Source organism: Periplaneta americana, chromosome 5, assembly GCF_040183065.1.
Source record: "Periplaneta americana isolate PAMFEO1 chromosome 5, P.americana_PAMFEO1_priV1, whole genome shotgun sequence".
Classification (NCBI taxonomy): domain Eukaryota; kingdom Metazoa; phylum Arthropoda; class Insecta; order Blattodea; family Blattidae; genus Periplaneta; species Periplaneta americana.
In genome coordinates this window covers 127252774-127275611 of record NC_091121.1, presented here as the reverse complement: position 1 = coordinate 127275611, position 22838 = coordinate 127252774, and the positions used below count along the sequence as shown (strand labels likewise).

Below are 22838 nucleotides of genomic sequence, written 5' to 3'. Positions count from 1 at the left end.
AATACCATGGTCAATGTTGAAGAAAATATGTGCTATAATGGCAAAATATTTGAAACTAACAAAATAGGAAAGCAGAGTTGCGTAGAATCAGTGACTTTAGTTGTAACTTAATTTGAAGACCAGTGAAATTTTAATGGAATGAAAACTTTGGTAAACTGTAATAGTTCTTCAAAGGACTACAATCTGTGAGGATGATAATGATGATGTAATCTACATATGGATGAATTCAAAACAGGCATATTTCTAAAATCGACTTTTTTTGAGTTATGCCTCTTCATTGAAAGGTGACGATATGTACTGCTTTTGAATATTTTAAGGAAGGAGGAACACGACATGACATGACCCACTTGCAAAAACCAATTGCTTCGAGAAATACCACGGTCAATGTTGAACAAAATATGTGCTATAATGGCAAAATATTTTAAACTAACACAGCGTGCCCAAAATAGGAAAGCAGAGTTGTGTAGACACAGTGACTTTAGTTGTAACTTAATTTCAAGAGCAGTGTATGTATTTTATGCAAATTGAACTGCCTTGACTAAGGCAAAATTCTTAGTGCTCTTTGCAGCAAATCAATGGGTACTGAATGTGAGTTCTCATGTCACAGAACAAATGAGCACTGTACTTCTGTTGCAGCTATGGTTTTGCAAGTGGGTCATGCCATTGTCCTTGCTCCTTCTTAAAATACTATTATTTACTTACATAATTAATTATTTTAGCTGACTCTTTATACTATATATGGATTTACTACGTCCAATTGTTGACACACAAACTTTATTTGCATTACCACTGTCAATATTTCGAGACACACTCCCAAGGATGCTACACGGTAACAACTGGTGCACATTTTAACTAATCCCAACACACAACTTAGTGAAGAATACTAACTAGCCTCGTCTTCAAACAACTGCAACTTGCTCTCATGTGCTGATTGATACACTTCACTGGCTCCAATCTTATCAGGTATTACTCCTTCCTACTGGCTAAAACATCAGTGAATGCAAAGTCAGTGCTAATAATCAATTAAGTGTTATGTCAAGAGATAATATGTATTAGAACACTGATTTATGATTTATTTCTCTGAAAATTGGGTAATTGGAGACAAGAACATTTCATGAGAAATTTCTGATACTGCCATTCTCAACAAATCCACCTTATACAATGCTCTAATTGAAACAAAAGAAATATCTGGTCTATTTTAGAAAGAAAAAACTGACATTGGAGACAAACAGAAGGAAAGATGGATGAAACTGGAAATTGCTCTCTTGATATTATGTCATGAGATTTGTATCTGTGGCAAAATTTAAAGAAACAAGTGACATATATGAGGGGCAGTCGAATGAAAACGGGTCACCATGCATATATCTCATGGCGGGCAAGTTGGTACGACTGGAATTTGATTGTTGAACTGACATCTGGTGGCAACTAGCGAAAGCACAGTTACAATATCTCCTTACACACTAGCCATTCGTTTATTGTGCTGGAAGTGAGGTAAGAGATACGTATGTTCGTCCAACATCACCACTAATGGAGGCAGGTAAAGAAGAACAGTGAGGTGTAGTGCGATTTTTGACTGGTGAAAGAGTAGAAGGAAAAGAAATCCATCATCGCATGTCTGCTGTTTACAGCAAACACAGCATGTCATGTTCGCGTGTACTGGAATGGCACAAAAGATTCCGAGAGGGACACGTGTCACTGCAAGATGATGCTCACCCAGAACAAGCTCATCGTGCCATCACTCTTGCTGTTATTCCTGAGGTTAATAGATTTATACGAGGAAATCGACGGATCACTGTGGAAGAACTTCGTCGTTTGGTGGGAATAAGTCACATACACGTCTTTGAGACAAAGCACCTGCATTACAGAAAACTCTGCGCACAATTGGTTCCACATCACTTGACGGAGGAGCAAAAAACCAACAGAATGGCTGGTTCACTGGGTTACTTGCAATGATACCATGAGGAAGAGTATGCATTTCTGTCTCGTATTGTCACTGGGGATGAATTGTGGTGTCATCATATTGAACTGGAGAGCAGACGGCAAAGCCAACAACAGAAACACATAGATTCTCCCCCACCGAAAAAGTCCAAAGCAATACACACAAGTTCCGGTAAAGCCATATTGACATTCTTCTTCAATTCTAGGAGTCCTCTGCTTGTTGAATTTCTCGAGCATGGGGCTACAATCAATGCACAGTGTTATGAAGAAACTTTGCAGATACTAAGATGCGCCATTAAGTCAAAACGCCCTGTAATGCTATCGAACGGCATTATCCTTCTTCATGATAATGCCCGCCCACATACTGCCAACACCATGAGGAATATGATTCAGAGATTTGTTGGGAAAAGCTTCAGCTAAGTAAGTACTGTGAAACCTCTCACTTACAGACATCGAAGGGACATAACAATCTGTCCGCATCTGGGAGGTGTCCTTTATTGGGAGGGAGGCTCCCCAATTTAACAGTAAATTTATAATATGCATTATGTATCCCTTCATGCTTTAAATGAAATGTATTACTGTAATTTAATTCTAAATATAGTATACTACAATAAATTCTTTGCAACTTTAAACTACAGTAGATAAGACTGCAAAGGAAAATACAGTACTACAATTATTATGCAGTACTGTAATTTACAATTTTCAACTTAACCTTTATTTTCAGGTGCCATGTCTCTCGAAACAGTACAACTGACTAAAGTGAAGAGAATAATCCTACTAATCCTATCATGTGTCGAATACAATTTCAAGATCGCAGAAGCCTTGGACCCATCAAACAGGTTAAGTTTTATGACTTTGTTTATCCACCCGCTTTCAGCTAACAAGGGGTAGCCAGCTGGGCTAGTGGTAGCCTACAAGATCCTTATTGTCTTCTTTCATGTCAAGGAATTTCTGTACAGTTCTCAAAACTAAATTTTCCATTTTTGTAACACATTAGGTCTTGAAATCCAAGTTCTGTCCGCAGTCAGGAGGTAAAGCAAGCTTTAGGACTGTGAAACAGCTGTCCGCGTCCATGTCTGAGAGTGTCTGTAATCGAGAGTTAAATTTATCATTATTTCTATATTTCAGCAGGGATATAAAAATCTGTCCATACATGAGGAGTGTCTGTAATGAGAGGTTTCACTGTAAATGTTCTATCATACTTTTTGGCATCTGACCCTTTTCATTTGACTGCTCCGCATAGATACAATGCCCACACTTTAGAAGATCTGAAAGACAATATTTAGAGAGAAGTCTCTCTCATGAGCCCTCTAATAATAACTTCTTAATGTAAATTTACCTCTGAATAATACGAAATCTCAGACTGCAGTTCCTTTCATTTCCTTCCACAATGAGAAGGTATTCATTGTAAAGCAACTATTTTTTGTCTCCTTTTGTATGCAGAAATTTAAATTTTTGTATAGATTTCTCTCACTCTCCTGACTTCTGATGTAAATGAAACAGCAGCCTGAATTGCAGATTTTAAATCACAAAATATGATTACTTTGACAAATGAATTTATTCTGTAAATTAAACACAAGTGTTAGTACTAGCTATTTTAAGTCTTTCCTTCCCATTTTATATAACCACCCCCTCCTTTTTAAGGGAAACACCTAAATATGGGGGGGAGGAAAGTAATTCTTAGAGATTTCTTAAAAATGGGTTCGATTGTGTGTGTATGTGTGTGCGCGCCCGCGTACAAATAATTATTACAATATGGAATATCTTACTTACTTACAAATGGCTTTTAAGGAACCCGCAGGTTCATTACCACACTCACATAAGCCTTGTCATCGTCCCTATCATACCTCCCTCAAATCCATTTTAATATTATCCTCCCATCTACGTCTCGGCCTCCCCAAAGGTCTTTTTCCCTCTGGCTTCCCAACTAACATTCTACTGAGTGTTCACTGTTGTTGGGTCACCGATTTGAAGCGAGTTTCAGCTTATATGTTAGAGAAGTTGCCTATTATTTAAGGCGTTCTTCAATCTGAACTTGAGAATGTGTACGGTATAACTTGAACGTCATAGCAACAGATGGCAGTCTGTACGGTCTGTGTGCTACCATAACCTCTTTCGAACTGTGTTTTGCGCCGGCAAGTCGTACGCAGGGTATTTGTTATCATCGGTTGCGTACGGTAACATTCCACAACACAAATCAAATGCTCCGTGTCCATGTTGACCGTCGAAGTTAATGTCAACAAATACGTAAGTAATCATCTTAACCCTCTCCCCTTATCCCGACAGTACGTATTTCCAAACAGTTCACATTCCTGCCACTACCGGCGTTACCGTACGTATCGGCACATACTCTTCAGAATGAACGCCGTACTTGCTAGCCAACTTCTCTGCCTCTTAGATTATACACCTGAGCTGCGGAAGTGTAGGAAGATTGAATTCTCTAGGCTCATCAGCTAGCCACATGACGGCATACAGCGAGCCAAGACACATTTTGAACTGAACACCCAGTATATGCATTTCTGGATTCGCCCATATGTGCTACATGCCTTGCCTATCTCAAACATCTGGATTTAATGTTCCTAATTATATTAGGTGAAGAATACAATGCATGCAGTTCTGCGTTGTGTAACTTTCTCCATTCTCCTGTAACTTCATCCCTCTTAGCTCCAAATATTTTCCTAAGAACCTTATTCTCACTCTTAATCTCTGTTCCTCTCTACTTTATTTAAATCTGTGCAAATTACACGTATCTACTTAAACTGTATAATATACAAATGCAGTCAAATGTCTTACCTTTGGAACTATAAATAAGGTCCTTTTTGTGTGCAATCGAAAAAGAAAGTTCCCATTTAATTATTTTATTTATGTCTTTCGAATAATAGTTAAAAAAAAAAAAAAAAAAAAAAAAAAAAAAAAAAAAAAAAAAAAACTAATCTACATTCAGTAATAAAATTATCACGCTAGCAACAAGACAACAAGAAATCAACTGTTGTGAAATATATCAGAAAGTCTGTATCAATTTTTTAACACTACTTTTTAAGAAGCATTAGCATTTTGAATAATCAATATCCACAGAATCATTTTAAAACAATCACAATAATTGTTATAGCCTCTCATACAGTCATCCTATTTTATTCTGAAAGTAAAAATATAATCAAATCTTACCAGTTACTCTCAATTTTTGCCATCTCCATCATATCTAAGTAAAATAAATCCCTTGCAAATTCATTCAGTTTGTTTACTTCATTTGACAATGCTTCCAGAACTTTCATAATATCTTCTACAGACTTGCAAATTGATTTCAAAGTCTGCTCATTAAATGTGCTTTGAAGAATGTAGTGCATCAATTTCAGAATAGGATCTGTATTTTCTGAAAGCAATAAAATTTTATTGAAACAATCAGCAAACGAAAAAAGTGGTGAATGACTGATATTTCACCAATATTGCTTACCTGATACATTGGAAAGAAGGTATATGTCGGTAACAGGTTTAATGTGACATGGAACAAGTTTTACAAATAATTTCAGTGATCTGTCAAGGTACTCAAAAATCCACATTTCTGCACTGAAGTCACAAATTCTCCAAACACATCCAGACCTGTTAAATAAAATATTTTTTTATTTGTACAATTGAAAAATATGCGACACTATCTACTAAATCTCATTCTAATGTACATTAAACACATAGCTATAAGTAATTTAGATTATCAGCTGGTACTGATCCACTATGCAGTGAGTATGGTAGTTTGCAATAGTTGAAGTATGGCTGAATGATAGATGCAATCTGTCACAGAGATGGAAATGATGCACCGTTACACCAATTATTTTAAATTCACTCACAATAAACAGTACATTGAAGATAATACAGGGGCACTCCAGTTCCCCTGTGGCATCCCTACAAATCTCCATCATACCTCATCTCATACAGGATGTAGCATAGACTAGCCTTCTACTGCACACCCTGGGCAATGACTATGTCAGTAAATTGTTCTATGTAACTAGCTTCATATGGATAAACAACGAACAGTCAAGTATCCACCATTAGTAAAAAAAAAAGTATATTGATTCCCCAATTTAAATACACTATATCACTGAACAAACCTTTTCTTTTTTAAATGAAAATGATTTGGTTTCTAATAAACTAATTACACAATGTCCTCTATGCTAACTATGGTAACAGCCAGAATTCCACGAAGAGAACTTCTTATATTTTTGCTTTTGTGTTCAGGTAATTCAGTTTACTATTTTTAGGTGTACAATATAGGAAAAAGTGCAGTGGTACATTAAAGGAGACAAGGCAGTCAGAAAAACATACTGCTATCAAATTATTAAAAGTAAAGTTATCCATATTACAGGACTCAGAAGCCCACAACTGTCTGTGGAAAATATGATCTTTTCTCTAAAGTTCTAAAAGGTGTTCCTTATTTTTGGTTTACAAAACCAATATTTTTATTGAAATAATAAAACTAATGATAATTATTTTTTTCTATTATATTTTTAGAATCTTTTACAACCGAGCCAGGCTCATGCATATCGCATGGGACTCTCATTTGGGAGGTCCATGGTTTGATTTCCAGGCCGACCAAACTGTCTGTGGTTTTTCCGTGGTTTTCCACAGTTACTTAGACAAATGCTAGGTGGAATTTTCATTGCCAGGGTCCATCTTCCCTGCCCCTCCTGTGTAGAAAAAGAATTTAGATTTCATATCATATCATTCATCTTCTTTATCTTGTTCAATAGACATATTCAGGTCAAGTCGCATGTCTTCATCTGCTTACAGGAGGGGGCATCCTCCTCATAACCGTTCCTGGGTTCCCAGCCTTCTGAAATCTCTCTGCCAGGATTCATTCCTTAAGAGCTTCGACACCTTGGAAGGACTGTTGGAATGGATCCTGTGCTGCATGGTCACTTTGTTGATACGAACTTAGAGCAGGTGAGGATAGAAGGCCCCCATTGGGTGAGTGGGTGAAGGGTCACATGCAGCTGATGGGCTGGTACACTCTCATCCTCATTCATTCCATAACAGTCAGGGTGCACAATAGGCTCAGTGCAAAGGGTCATCCTAACCCTCCCATAGCCACCGTGACGTGACCTGACCTAACCTAACTTAGAATCTTTATATATAGATTTTCTATAAATAGTATTTATGTTTAAGGAGAGACTCTCCCCATTTTCATTTTTGCAGATAATCGGCATTAGTAGCAGTATAGCAGAAGGGATGACAGTCCTATACATTTGACAATTTTATCCCCCCAAGTACTTCAGTTAGAGGCTGACTGAACTTGAGGACCATAAAATTAGATACTGTAATAAAACTCACAGAATTTTATTACACGTTTTAACTGAAAAGTATTCAGTCCTTCAAATACATTTTTAGCGAGAAACCAGAGCCAGCCCTAACACTTTCAGTACCCTAAACAAAATTTGCTGTCTGAATCATTTCCCTGTTATATATAATCCTACCCTTAAAAAAAAAAAAAAAAAAAAAAAAAAAAAAAAAAAAAAAAAAAAAAAAAAAAAAACACGCACGCACGCACGCACGCACGCACACACACACACACACACACACACACAATGCTTTTTCCTTTTAATTTAGAAAATGGAGATGTATTGTAAAATCATTACGAACGAAAGTCATTTACATGTAGGCTATTTAAGGTATTCTTTGAATTGGACTGTACCGTTGAGTGTTTCATAATAATGATAATTGATATGAGCTGCTGGTATGAAAATATAAACGACTCAGAATTTTATCGCATCTCATTCATGCAGCTTACACAAACAATATTGGCTTGCCTACTGGAAATGTCATCAAGGTCACCTGCCAAAATCACTGCCTCCAGCTGCACCATTTGTTAATTCTATAATACAAGAGAATTCTCAACAACTAAGAAATTATCGCCTTTGCTGAATGAAAAAACTGGTTACAGTGGTTCTGTTTCTTCCACTCAGAGACTATGATACAACACGGATTCTGGTACAGAAAAACTAATGATGAACGAAAATTTGTAATGGAATGAAATGATATAGTTGCGGCCAGATTGTAGTTCTTGTGCACAATGCACCACATCAGGGAATCAGGTAACACTAGGCTTATATTTTACATGAACAAAACGTGGGTGAACCAAAATCATACATTCAAAATATGTTGGCAGGATTCGTCTAGAAATGGGGGTCTCAAAGTGCCTGTAGGGAAACAGACTATTTGTCATGTAGGTTCGGCAAAAACTTGTTTCATTCCTAATAGCAAATGGGTGTTTTAGTCTAAAAGAACTAGCGATTATCGCGAGGAAGTGACTTTAATTTTTCAGAAGAAAGCAGTATAATTATAATGGCACCCTATCATTCTGTTCGCATAAACAAAATCCCCAAAATGTCCAACAGAAAACATGAAATCATGGAGTGGCTGGAACATAAAGGCATTCATTCCTCTCCCTTAGAAACAAAATTTTTCAGGCTTTCAAAAGTAGTGATAAAATTATATGAACTCGATCAACTGGCCACTGAAAGGAGCATGAAGTTGTGAGGCTTCTGTCCTATCATTGCCAATATAATGTGAATTAATTTTTTGGCCCAGGAGAAATGGAAGTCGCTAAAAAAAAAAATACGATCTTCAGAATGTCAAATGTGGAAAAACTAATTTATGACGAACTTAATAGCATGACTAGGGAAAACTAGATTGCTTATGTGAAACACGCAGAGAAGTTGAAAGAAGAGGATTTCACGAATAAAATAGGATGTCAAGATATTGTGAAACCAATTATTATTAACTTACAAGACGAGAGTGACACAGATGATACTGATGAAAATGACAGTGATATTGGTGTTGATGACGACGATGATGTTGGTGATGATAGCAGAGGATGAAGACACACCATTGGTTTTCCCCTTGGAATAGCAAACATCACTTTAAAGCTATGTTTTTTAAATACCATACACTGTTTTCTTATTGAGAACGGAACATGTTTTTAATTCTGCCCGCTCATCCCTCCTAACAGACGAATTTGGTGTAGCATGCATCATCCACTCTGCAGTTTGATGTCACGCTTGCACAATGTCAGGAGATATGAATTCCACTGTAATCAGCAATGTATGCAATGGAGGGGGAAAGAAACTTATCACCCTAACTCATTATATCCTGGCTTGGTTGCCTCATGAGTGATGTCTTACTAGTGTCACTTATGAGGTTCAAATCTGTCTTTGAACAGTTGACTAAACAACAGCAGTGTATAATTCAGCAAGACCTACTATTTTGAAAACATTTGATACAATACAGACTTCAGCTCTACATATAGCTTTGGGGCAATTTTTAACTAGTCCCATCACCAGTATATTTATAAAAGGTGCTGGTAAAGCACCATTATACATTTGACGAAAACAACTAAGCATTAATTATGCTCTCAAAACAGCTGCCTTTTCGAACTCTAGATTGTATATGTATGTCTTCTCCAATATGTTTGATGAAATGCTTTCGGAATTAACACATTCCATACCATTTTCTGTAAGATTAAAGAAATACCTCAATGAAATCTGAAGGATTTCTGTTCAAAAATACAAACAAATTTACTACCTTGGAGGATCAATGTACCATATGTTGTAAATATCCAAAAGAACAAAGAGAAAAATTTACCAACTATTGTTCAACGAAATTTGTGGATAATATCCAAATTATCTTCATATTTATAAGGATGGTTCCAAAATTGAAGACGGTACTGCATGTGCAATAGTCTATTCTACTCACATAATGCTGCATAGCTTGTACACATTTACTCTTCTGAAGTATATGAAATAAAAAAGCCTTTGGGAATGTAATGAAACATTCTGATGACAACTGACATCTACTCTTTATTGATTCTCAATCTTCTACAAAAAGCCCTACATAAACTCATTCTCTAAATCTCCACTGATCAATGAAATTCAATATTACTACATCGAGATCTACAATCAAAACAAAGCATCGTAGTCTGGATCTCTTTCCATCAAGGTTTGCATGGAAATCGATATGGCAGCGAAAGAAGCAACTTGTTTTCCTATATAGGAAATGGATATTGATACGTGGCATAATGATATAGCCACTCACCTTAATAAAAAATTTAATGATACATGGTACACCAATTGATTTCAAACATCTACTAGCAAACTCAGGGAAATTAGATCTGCTTCCAGTTTATCCTATCCAACCAAACATCTATCCCAAAGGAATCAGGTTCTCATCAACTGACTAGGTATTGGATATATCAAGCTCACCTATGATTATTTACTAAACAAGAAACCTCCTCCAGTTTGTAACACTTGCAGTGAAAATCTTTCTGTCAAAGATATCTTCCGGGACTGTCCTCAATATAATCAGCTACGATTATAACTAGAGATTGGAATTTTTTGTCGAGTTCAACTGTGGGATTTTCAAATGGGAAAATCAGTGTTTTCAATTGAATTTTTCGATATTTTCAAAATACATAGCTTTAATAGCATGATAAATACCCTACCTTTCAAAAAACATTTTAGAAAAAAGATTGACATTTTCTGTTGACAAACATTGGCATTTATCAGACAAAACATTATTGTATGATGAAAAGAAACATTCACAGTCTGCATTTCCACATGGCATCCACATAACTCGAAGTACAGATTGTGCAAAATCAGGATAGTTTATGGTCATTCCTTGCAGTACAGAAATAATGTCCACTTCTTCACCAGAGCTCAGCTTGTTTTTCACCACTCTCTGCAATTCGTTTGTCTTCCTTGCGAAAATTAATTGCCAATACATGTTTTGCCGATTTCAAATGTTTTTCAACAGTATCTCTCTTTCCCATGAGACCTGACAATCACAAAATTTACACATGACTGTACTTTTGTCTGTGCAATAAAACCCATGCTTTTTATACTGGAAAACTCTGTCCTTGCAGATATTTTATTATTAGGCATTCTCGTAGCCTTACTTTCACAGGGACACAATAATGTTCTTTCGCCTATGCGCGGCACTATAAACAAATAAAACACGCACACACAACATGCTCCAAAATAATATGAACAAAGGATGCATTCAGCAGGCTAACAACGCTTACGACACGATTCTTGAATGTTGCTACATACATCACATACATCAGGAGTGTGTTCAGACCAGGTATTTGAACTAAAACAGATTCAGATTCAAATGTGCAATACTAGCGATCATAAATATCAACCTTATCTATGCTATGGCTATCGATTGTAGTACAAAAACATTAAAAATTGAAAATTCGCGCACATTATTCACGAATTGCTTAAAAAATCGCGTCATTTTCGCAAAAACATAAGAAATTCCAGACTTGATATGGATTTCGCGAGTTCAAATCAGGCATAAATGGATTGAAGGATGTATATTTACTGTAATTAGATGCTGACAAATATTTTTTCGCGAAATATTTCACTCTCTAATAATAACTAAAAATCTCCATGCATATAGCAAGATCTCTTGGGAACCTTTTTAGTTGCATTAGTGTCTTGAAATTTTTTAAACGAACTGGATTATTTGATAAAATTACATAATGTAAATTGTTAAATGTGATATTATTGTCAAAATAAGTTTTTATTATAAAGAATGTTGTGATATGACTTTAGCTATAAGTTAAAGAGACAATAAATAATTAAATTAAAGAAAAAGCAAAAAACAGTAAACAATTCCATTACTCAATTATTCAGCTAGACATTAAGCCATGAAACTAGAAAAAATCTTTATTCATTTACGTGTAATCTGATTTATTGGTATAACAGGCCTATACATTTTTCTATTTTTTTTTTATGGATCAGATTTACAAATCAAAAAATTTGAAAATTTCAACATCATCTGATCTTAATGGAAGGAATTAATTAGTGATTAAACTTTCATTGAAATCAGATAAAAATTGTGGAAGTTTTAAAAATGCCTACTTCCTGTGAAATAAGACATAGAGATTTCTTTGGAGAACATTCCACTGGTGCATCAATCTCATAGCATTTTTATTCTGTTAGAATCCTTCATTTCGATTTTGGAAATATAGCATTTAGTGATCCCAGTTTCCTTAATCTAAGAACAATTTGTCTGTTTCTCTATTTGGAACTGAAATGTCAGGGAATCTTTCTCTAAATTGCATACACGTCTTGACATGAGTCGGTTTCCCAAATATGTGTCATACATAAAAATTCACTATTCTAACATGAACATTTTAGCTGACATTTCAATGATCTATCTAATTTAAGACACATATACTGAAATTACATTTGAAAAAAACCGACACTAAAAATAATGATGCATCTTGATTTTTAAGAGACATATCACTCTGCACACTGCATAACACGTCTTGATCTTCAGGAGAATTATTACACTGCAAACTGCAGAACAAAGGCACCTACGGAACTAAACTGCAAGATGGGTACACACATTACATGGTCTTAGAGTGACATAACATCAGCTAACTGCAATTCGGTCCATTCTCTCAGCCCATATTTGAAGCAAACACTCTGTATTTAGGATATGCACCATCACGACATTTTCCATCACTGACACTATTGGAGAATGAAAAACAGTGGTTACTGGGAAAAGAGGGACTTAGTGTGTCACCTTCACTGTGGAAATAATTTACACTTCTTTAATTTTCACTTGTCTAACCAATTTCATTTCATTACTTCAACTTGCAATATATATTCAAAGCATGACTTGTTACTCTAGAATTCTAATTTTTTTTTATTTCATATTTCGTTTTTCATAAATGAGGGACTTCATGATTAAACTTCACAACTACCACTATTATTGCCAGATGTACATTAAAATCCAAAAGTCTCATATGATCAAAAAGACTACAAAATCATTTGTGGATTTGTAGGGCAGGACATTTGGAGCCATTTGAGATAGGAGATGCATGTTTGCCAAAGTCTCCATTCAGAGCTATGTCACTGTAAATGTGATAATCCCTGATCAGATGTATTAGCACAGTAAAATAGTGACATGAGAGAGGAGTGGCTCAGTCATAAATTGTGGACCTCAAAACAAACATAATGATTGTGCTGAACATTTGTTGTGTTTATTTTGTGTCATAAAACATTATTTTCAATTTGAAATACATTTGAAGTATCTCAGTTCGTAATAAATTAAATGTAAACAAGTGATTATGTTATGCTCTTCTCTTGTCACTGCTCCACTACTTACTGGCCTGAACAAGGAATGATCAATGACGATGCATTCAATGTACAGTGTCAACACAGACTGCAACTCAGGGCAAGAGACAATGCAGCCATATCACACCTAACATTGATACATGGAGACACTATTGCCTACTATTACCCAAATGTACCAATTCTTGCCTAAAGTATTGCTTGCTTGTTGTTTCCTGCCCAGATAGTTATCAGGCACAGAAAGGGCTTTTGAAACTTGCCTATCTGTAGGGGTTAGCACTTTTGCAATGACGCAGCTCTGAAAAGAGGCTTTGGCAGACATGTATTCTCTACCTCAAAGGACTCCAAATGTCCTGCCCTACAACCCCACAAAGTTTTTATCACAATTCTTTTGAAACACGGATGCAGTTACCAGGTACCAAATGGGCCAGTGATTTCAAGCAACGTGTCCATCTGCAGAGGCTGCACTTTTACAAATACGTAGCTCTGCTGTGAGAGGATGTTTCGGCAGATATGCATTCCCTATCTCAAACAGCTCCAAATGTCCTTGTCCTACAACCTCACAAAAGATTTTGCAATCTTTTTGAAATTGTGTATAATTTAAAGCAGAAAATGGTATCTCCAGTTGTTGTTTAGTCAACTGTCCGAAGACAGGTCTGAACCTCACAAATGATACTAAGAAGGCACCACTTATAAGGCAACTAGGCCAGGAGATAATGGGTAGGGTGGCCAGTTCCTTTCTCACTCCATTGCATACATCACCGACTAGCTACCTATTACACTAATCAGACTTCAGATGCATACAAACAATTATTGTTCTTCCTCTGACACATATCGTCAAATGAAATTTACTGTCTGATAATAGATGAACCTATCAGCCAGAATCTCATTGAGAGGATGGTATCTCTACATAAGCAACAAAAATATACATTTGAGAGAGAAGGGAATGAAAAAGGGGTAAATGAAGGATAAACAGTCTAACTTGACTGACACACAACATGCAAAAAACTTGCGAATATAAAATAAAATTTTAAAATGTGGCAGGAAAGACATATAAAATGAACAATAATGCAATATCACTGACCTTAATTCCTGCTCCCTAATTTGTTCTTCTATAGAAGGTTTCATGAAACTGCCATTTGTGATAGTATCACTTTCTTGCAGCATAGTTACTTTTTCCATATTTTCCTGTGAAAAATTCCTGGTAGCTTCTCTTGTTACAACTTCATTTTTATTATCAATTATTAAATGTTCATTTTTAAAACTTGTGTCAGCATCTGTAATTGACTTCACTTTGCACTTTTCACTAATAACGTGTACTTCCGACGCCAATATGCTGCCTTCATTATCGTTATTCGCCAAACAATGAGCAGAATGGTTACTGAACGTGTGTTGCGCATTTGATATGGACATTATCTCTTTTATGCTTTTATTTGCATTTTTTATACTTTCCATAAGTTGTTTACATGGTGAATCAGAAACTGATGAGAAGTCTTCAGTATCGCTCGAGCTCATTTCACCTAATAGTTTATATTGTTTACATGATAAATCAGAAACTGACAAGTCTTCAATATCACTCAAGTTCATTTCATCTAACAGTGATGTTGAATTCTTCAGTTGTAAATTGTCAAGTTTTTCTTTCGGATCAAGATTTATGATGCTATTATCTTCACATAACATTTCAGGATTCTTCTCTTCCAATGGAATTTCATGTGATTCATTCAAATTAGTGCAGTCATATGAAGCATTTTGTTCAATATTATGTAATGATCTAACATTCAACAATGAATTTTCTTGCATATTGCTTTCAGTTATGCAACCATTTTTAGCGTTCAACACCACTTTCATGGGAATATTATGTGGAGTTACAGAACCATAAGGAATACCTGATTTCATTAATATTCTATTTACAATTTGGTCTTCCTTCATATTGTCAGATTCTTGCCTACATATTTGAACATTTTTAATCATTTCTTTATGTGAGGTCATTAATATTTTCTTATCGTTCAATCTAAGAACACTTGAATCATTAGTTGGTATTTGTTGAGTGTCCTCGCATGATTCAAGACTTACATTCAGACTACGTGTAGAGTTCATGTCAGTTTCATTGGAAACTTCTTTTATAACCTTATTCATAGAAGTGGCAAGATCTAAATCAACCAACTTATTTGTCGCATATGTCACACCATCCACTTTTTTTCTGGTTATCAATTCCATATTAGACACCTCTGGAAGTGAATTAGTGATATCTTCTGAATTACCATTTTGTTTCATATTACTGTTATTTTTACATGATGTAGACATTTCAATTACATCTTCACTCATGGGTATGGTTTTTATAGGAAGACGTAATTCACTTGACATATTTACTGAATGAAAACTTGTTTGCTGATTTACTTGACTTGTTATTTTCATGGAACTACGAATGTCGGACGTACTTTTTTCTGTTATAGGACTGAAATTCAACAACACACTTGTTAATTCTGTGGTTGTGTCATTTCCAGAACGACTTAACAGTTCATTGCAGTTCATTGGTCTTATGTTCTTTAACACCCCACCATGAGTTAAAGCAGATTCACTTAATGGAACTTCACATCTGTTTATAGTATTTGAAAGAACATTACTATTACTTTCCTTTTGATAGGACTCACCAAGGTTTCCCTGTATTGCTGAACATGTTGTTTCCGAGCGATGTTTCTCTTTTAATGTTAATTCCATATTGTCAATATTTGAGGAGTAGTTTATTAAACTTTCTCTGTTTCTAAATGTACTTATTTCCTCGTTTTCATCCGATTTTGAGAAGATGGGCATTAAAGTTTGTCTACCTTTCAATGTGCTTGATAATTCCATGCTGCCACTTTCATTTGAGGCAAGCATAAAAAATCGTCCCTCTTTGAATGTGCTCGTTGACTTTATACTGTCACTCTGGTTCGAGAAGGCAGAAATCAAACTGTTTGTATCTTTGAATGTGCTTGTTAATTTCGTATTTTCACATTCTGTTGACGATATCAAACTGTGTGTTTCATTTACTGTGCCTAATTCCATATTGTCTCTGTCTTTTGAGAAAATGGGTACTAAATTTGGTGTATCTTTCAATGTTCTTATCAATTCTATGTTGTCATTTTCTCCACAGACTGCAGGAATAAAATCTTTCCTCTCATCTATTGTACTTAGTAAGTTCATGTTGTCACTCGATTTTGAGAAAGTGGGAAGCCAAGTTTGTTGTTTCACTGTTGTGCCCGTTAATTCTATGCTGTTATTCATAAACATTTGTTTTTCATTCAATGTTCTTGCTAATTCACTGCTGTCACATTCTTTCGAAAAAGTATCCATAGAAGTTTGTGTACCTTCCAACGAGCTCATTAATTCAATACTGCTTTTCTTTGAGAAAGTGGGAAACAAAATTTGTCTTTCTTTCAATGCGCTTGTTAATTCCATGCCCTCACTCTCATTTAAGAATGTGGGCATCAAACTTTGTGCATTTTTCAATGTATCTGTTAATTCCGTATTTTCACACTCTGTTGAAAAGGATATCAAACTTTGCTTTTCTCTTTCTGTGCTTAATTTCACGTTGTCACCTTCTTTTGAGCAGGTGGGCATTGAAGTCTGTATATTTTTCAATGTGCTTGTCAATTCCATGTTGTCACTTTCTTCATAGAAAGCAGAAATAAAATCTTTTCTCTCATCTATTGTACTTAGTAAGTTAATGTTGTCACTCGATTTTGAGAAAGTGGGAAGCCGAGTTTGTCGTTCCATTGTTGTGCCTGTTAATTCTATGTTGTTATTCTTTTCTGATGTGTTCATAAACATTTGTTTTTCATTCAATGTTCTTGCTAATTCATTGCTGTCACATTCTTTCGAAAAAGTATGCATAGAAGTTTGTGTCCCTTCCAACGAGCTCATTAATTCAGTATTGCTCTTCTTGGAGAAAGTGGGAATCAAAATTTGTCTTTCTCTCAATGTGCTTGTTAATTCCATGCCCTCGCTCTCATTTAAGAACGTGGGCATCAAACTTTGTGCATCTTTCAATGTATTTGTTACTTCCGTATTTTCATACTCTGCTGAAAAGAATATCAAACTTTGCTTTTCTTTTTCTGTGCTTAATTTCACGCTGTCACCTTCTTTTGAGCAGGTGGATACTGAAGTCCGTATATTTTTCAATGTGCTTGTCAATTCCATGTTGTCACTTTCTCCATAAAAAGCAGAAATAAAATCTCTTTTCTCATCTATTGTACTTGGTAAGTTCATATTGTCACTCGATTTTGAGAAAGCAGGAAGGAGAGTTTGTTGTTCCACTGTTGTGTCCATTAAATCTATGTTGTTATTCTTTTTTGATGTGTTCATAAACATTTGTTTTTCATTCAATGTTCTTGCTAATTCAATGCTGTCACATTCTTTCGAAAAAGTATGCATAGAAGTTTGTGTCCCTTCCAACGAGCTCATTAATTCAATATCGCTCTTCTTTGAAACAGTGGGAATCAAAATTTGTCTTTCTTTCAATGTGCTTGTTAATTCCATGCCCTCACTCTCATTTAAGAACGTGGGCACCAAACTTTGTGTATCTTTCAATGTGTTTGTTAATTTCATATTTTCACACTCTGTTGAGGATGTGTGTACTGAAGTTGGTGTACCTTTCAATGTGCTTGTCAATTCCATGTTGTCACTTTCTTTAAAGAATGAAGGAATAAAATCTTTTCTTTCATTTATTGTCCTTGACAATTTCATGTTGTCACTAGAATTTGAGAAAGTGGGAAACAGAGTTTGTTTTTCATTTAATGTACTTTTTAATTTTATGCAGTCACTCTTATTTGAAAAGGTGGGCATCAAACTTTGTGTTGCTGTCAATGTACCTGATAACTCCATGTCATCACTCTCATTTGATGAGGGTATCAAAATTTGTCTTTCTTTCATTTTGCTTGATACTTTCATGCTGTCACACTTTTTTGTGAAGGTAGGCACCAGGATTTTCCTTTCTTCTTCAGATGAAACATCTAATGTCATTGGATTTACCATTACAAAACAGTCAGTTTCCCCTTGTTTTAATGGTATTGGTGAATCATTGATATGTGTAGTTGCATTTGATGGTCTAAATATTGGGGCAATTGTTAAAGTATTAGTTAAGTCCATGGTAGTTTCAACTGCATGACTAATGCACTTATCACTGATATCAAAACGTAACTCTGGATTTTTTGAACTACCACTGCTAATAGAATTCACATTACCAACTCTACCAACAGTACAACTGTACTTGGGCACTTCTGTACTTTCAGGAATTACTTCTTCTCCAAAGTAATCTGAGCAAGAAAGAAAACGGTTTTTATCACTCTCAGAAAACTCCATATGATCATTTGCTTTTGCAATTGATTTGTTTCTTTTGCCATCCTTTGGTTCCATTTCTTTAGTAAATTCTAAATTGTGGATATTATTAGAACTGCAGTCAACAGAGGAAAGAGCACAAGCAACATTTTTTCCGAAGGATGAAATCATATCACACTCATACTTCTGTGGTATAAATGCTCTGAACATTTCCCCTTCTCCACTATTAAAAAATGTCGGTCTTTTTATAGGATTAGTTAACTGCAGACTCTCATTGAGTTCAGAACTTTCATTTATATTTTGATTATTCAAAGCAATATCAGAATGGCTAATATTCTTATTTATTAGACTATGTGCCATTATTTTTCTTCTCTGATTACTGTTAACATCAACTGATTTATTTTGCACACTGTTTTGCAATTTGAAATTTGATACTTTATTAAATGGCATGTCCTTGCTCAAGAGATAAGTTGTTTCTTTGTTTTTTATTTCTACAGGTTCTTCCAGCGTAAACTTTGAATTTAAAATATTAAGAGAAGCATTACTGGCAACACTTCTATTGTTCTCAATTGCTTTGTTTTTGGGTTCAATGTGTGATTGAAATTCAGGAAACATATTAGACGAAACACAGTTTTTTTCAATTAAATTAATGTGGTAAGTCGAAGATTCTGTTATATCTATGTTACTAGATAACTCGTTTCCTCTGTGATGAGCATTATAGTTATAAGCGTCAATAGATTCAGTGAATTCCATGTCGTTTGACTGATCACAAGTGTCTAGACCATAATTATTTTCTTCCTCTTTACAATTATATAAAAATACACTATCTTCACACTGTCGCTGCTCTTCCAAATCCCCGAAGTTTGCTGTTGCTGCTGATTTCAAAGAAAATGTGAAACTGAATGCTGACAGAGAGCTGAAACAATGAACGAAATATAATAATAATAATAATAATAATAATTGATAGCCGTCCCAACCAGGGTTTAATAATCGGCCTTCTAATCAATTCTAAATGAATATTTATATTTAATTAAATTTTTTCTTTAATAGAAACCCTAGTTAGGTAGGCTATCATTGAAATTATTGGAAGTGCAACAAACAATTTAGGCTACAAGACAAATTACATTTTATAAAGAATATAAATGATGCTTTATTTATACTGGCAGAGTTAAGGCCATAGGGGCTTCTCTTACACTCTACCAGGTCACAAAGTTTACAAGCAGTTAAAATTTAACAAAAAGTTAAAGAACAGAATACTAACATATTACAAAAAAAAAATAATAATAGCATAATAAAATCTACACTAAACAACATGAAAATAATACAATAATAGAAAAAAGAAAGTAAAATACATTGGAATTTAGTAAAAGCAACTCATTTAGTACAAATGGTTAATATGGAAAACGTAAGGTAGAATATAACAAAATGGAAATGTAACAAAATAATAATAAAAAGAAAAGAAATACGAATATTAAATAAAATTCACAATAAAATGGCTATGCTAATAAATTCATCGGCCGATAAAGAGAACAAAAAGGGGAAAGGAGGGAAAGAAATATATTACCACAAAAGAAATATTTAGCATTTACATGCATTGTGTAGCAGTGTATATGCAACAAGAAGGTTAAATATGATAATTTCCATTCATAAAAATACAGTTATTCCATCAAATTTGTTCACGGGTTTTAACAGATGCTGACAAACATAAAATATTAAGTTTCTACAGAATGTAAATATTATCGATTTTCTCCTATGATATGTCTTAAAATATACTGCTGAAAGATCAAACTAATATTACAAATACAGTCAACTCTGGTTATAGTGAACCTCTACGGACAAGCATATTTCGTTCACTATATCCGAGGTTCACTAAAACCGAAGTGTCTGATGTTGCTATACATACAGTATTAATGCCCGTTTGGGACACACCATGTTCAATGCCAGTACTAATGTTCGCTGTATCTCCCAACTTACACACTTTATGCTTTGACATCACAGTTCGAAACTTGAATCTAATCTGGCCATGTAGGTAGTAGGCACTGACCGATTTCGCGCCTCTTCCCACTAGAGCAGTGGTCGTCAGCACTTGCTGAAATGTTCAATGGGTACGCGGTGCCGTCCCGTGTGCACCGTCATGCAACAGGGAGAGATAGAGAGCATACCCGCTAGCAGCTATGAGAGCACTACAGTGCACTGCGTTTTCCGTAGGTAAGAGAGGCTAGGCCCAGCACGCTCTGTGCTGACGACCCCTGCACTAGAGGTATGCTGTGTACTTGGCGTTGGAATTTCCCCAGGTTCACTTTTACAAAGATGTGGGAGGAAGGGTTGAGAAACATTATACTGTAATCCTTCTTGTATTTACCTTTTGGGTCCACACCTGTGGAGTAACGGTCAGCGCGTCTGGCCACGAAACCAGGTGGCCTGGGTTCAAATCCCAGTCGGGGCAAGTTTTTTCCGGGATTTTCCCTCAACCCAATATGAGCAAATGCTGGGTAACTTTCGGTGCTGGACCCCAGACTCATTTCACCGGCATTATCACTTTCATATGATTCAGACGCTAAATAATCTAGATGTTGATACAGCGTCGTAAAATAACCCAATAACATAAAAAAAAAATAAAAAATTTAAAACACTTTCTCTTCCTATTCTTCTAATAACCTCTTTTAAAGTTTTAAAGGAGTCAGAACTAATCCTTTCTTTATCCCTCACTGCGTACACTATTCTCTTTAACATGTTTCAAGCTGTCTAGGAAGCTGAACAAATCCTTTGTCTTTCAATGCACTTAAGATTTGAGATTTTGTTCTCAACATATTCTTGGAAGTTTATAAGAGAAAGGGTTTCCTAAATTACCGTTCTGGCCATTTTAAAATTACATTTTCTTGATGAAGTTATAATTTTAGGTTCACTATAACCGAAGTGAGGGTTCACTATAAATGGAAATATTAATGTACCGGTACTTTTTAATGTATGCGGGTCGGGACCAACAATTTAGGTTCACTATAGCCGAATGTTCACTATAACAGAGTTGACTGTATTAAGTGAAGTGGCAAGAGATCCTTTTATAAGACACAATTTTGTTACCCCACAAGTAGAAAATGAAGAAGAAAAGGAAGACTAATACAGAGGAACTGAATGGAGAGGAAAAGAACATGAATGAAGCATGTATGCTAACAATATATATCAAGTAAATCATTATCTGACATGTCACATATACAAATATGAATAATTTGGTACCTGCTACTATCAGTCTGGTGAGAAGATGAATCAGAGTTTTTGAATGTTTCCAAGTAAGTACGGCAATTAGCCGTCACAGCTTCTTCCCTGCAGAATTCCCTGAAGAACATAAAAGTTATATTAGACAGGGAAAAAGTGAGGATGCACAAGAAAAACTCTCAATACAACATACAAAATATACATCAAACGAATTATTCAATATTGTGGAGCAATACTGATAACATCACAAAAAACTAGCTCGATAAACTCAATTTACTTCAAAATATGACGCTAAAATTACTTACTGGAGCAGTAAAATCAAGTATATTCGTTGCCGTGCAGATTCTTACGAATATTCGTAATATAATTGAATACCGTAATTTCACACAACTATGGTCCTAAGCCACAACTATGGTCCAAACACCCGCACTCACGAAAACATCGATATCTGAATTTCAAGTGACATTTAGTGATTACTTAAATATTGAAGTAGAGAGCATAGATAAAGTAATATTGTAAGGCTTATGGAACGCACCCCAACTGGCATGTTTTTTCGCAAGTCAACTGTCAATTGGAGTTATGTTTTGCATGTTACCTCGTCACCTGCAAACTTTCTTGGCCATCGGTTACCACAACAAGCAGTTCTGTGTTTTTGATGGTCTACATGACAGGTAATTTAGTGCTTACATACATTTAAGGAATATTTTTACAGTTGCATATGTATTTTCATATTTATTGGAAGAATAATAGAAAATTGTACTTGGAGTTCAACTATGGTCCTATCATTTTTGTGGACCATAGTTGTGTTCCGACTTCTGGTTTCAGTTCTTACAATTACAAAATGTTTTTTTATAGTTTCTGATGGCGCCGCCTAATAAAATTCTCAGTAGAAAGGTGACAGAAAGGTCCTATAAACCCTATTGCGACACATTCATCGAACATGCTATAACCACATCCAATTTTGGATTTCCGATAACTTTATTTGACCTTAGGTGTATTGTGAAAATGTACCTAGGTAGCTAAGACCGGAAAGTACCAGAATTCACTAAGAACCCATATGGAAGACATTGGGCGGAATGCTTTTAGAATGTCACAAGAATGAATTATCACAGGTTTTGCACCCTCCAAATGCGACCTATCTGATGCAACCACCAGACATAGCTTGTTTTGGGCCATTAAAATACCACTGGCGACAAATACTTGATGAGTGAAAAGCAACACCAGATGGCAGAAACATGTTAA

The 22838-nt window shown here is 35.3% G+C and overlaps 1 protein-coding gene across 5 annotated transcripts in view; it reads right to left on the bottom strand.

Annotated features, from left to right (window-relative positions):
• LOC138700177 (serine-rich adhesin for platelets-like) overlaps positions 1 to 22838 on the bottom strand; it is a 93548-nt gene that overhangs the window by 28348 nt on the left and 42362 nt on the right. For 3 of the 5 annotated variants that reach the window (XM_069826595.1, XM_069826596.1, XM_069826597.1), the window contains 4 exons: positions 21618 to 21716; positions 14152 to 19299; positions 5390 to 5535; positions 5104 to 5308 (listed from right to left, as the gene is read on the bottom strand). In XM_069826595.1, coding sequence (XP_069682696.1) covers positions 5104 to 5308; positions 5390 to 5535; positions 14152 to 19299; positions 21618 to 21716 — 5598 coding nt within the window. Of the gene's footprint in view, positions 1 to 4731; positions 4754 to 5103; positions 5309 to 5389; positions 5536 to 14151; positions 19300 to 21617; positions 21717 to 22838 lie in introns of all 5 variants that reach the window. The other 2 variants (XR_011332286.1, XR_011332287.1) reach the window with 2 other exon arrangements.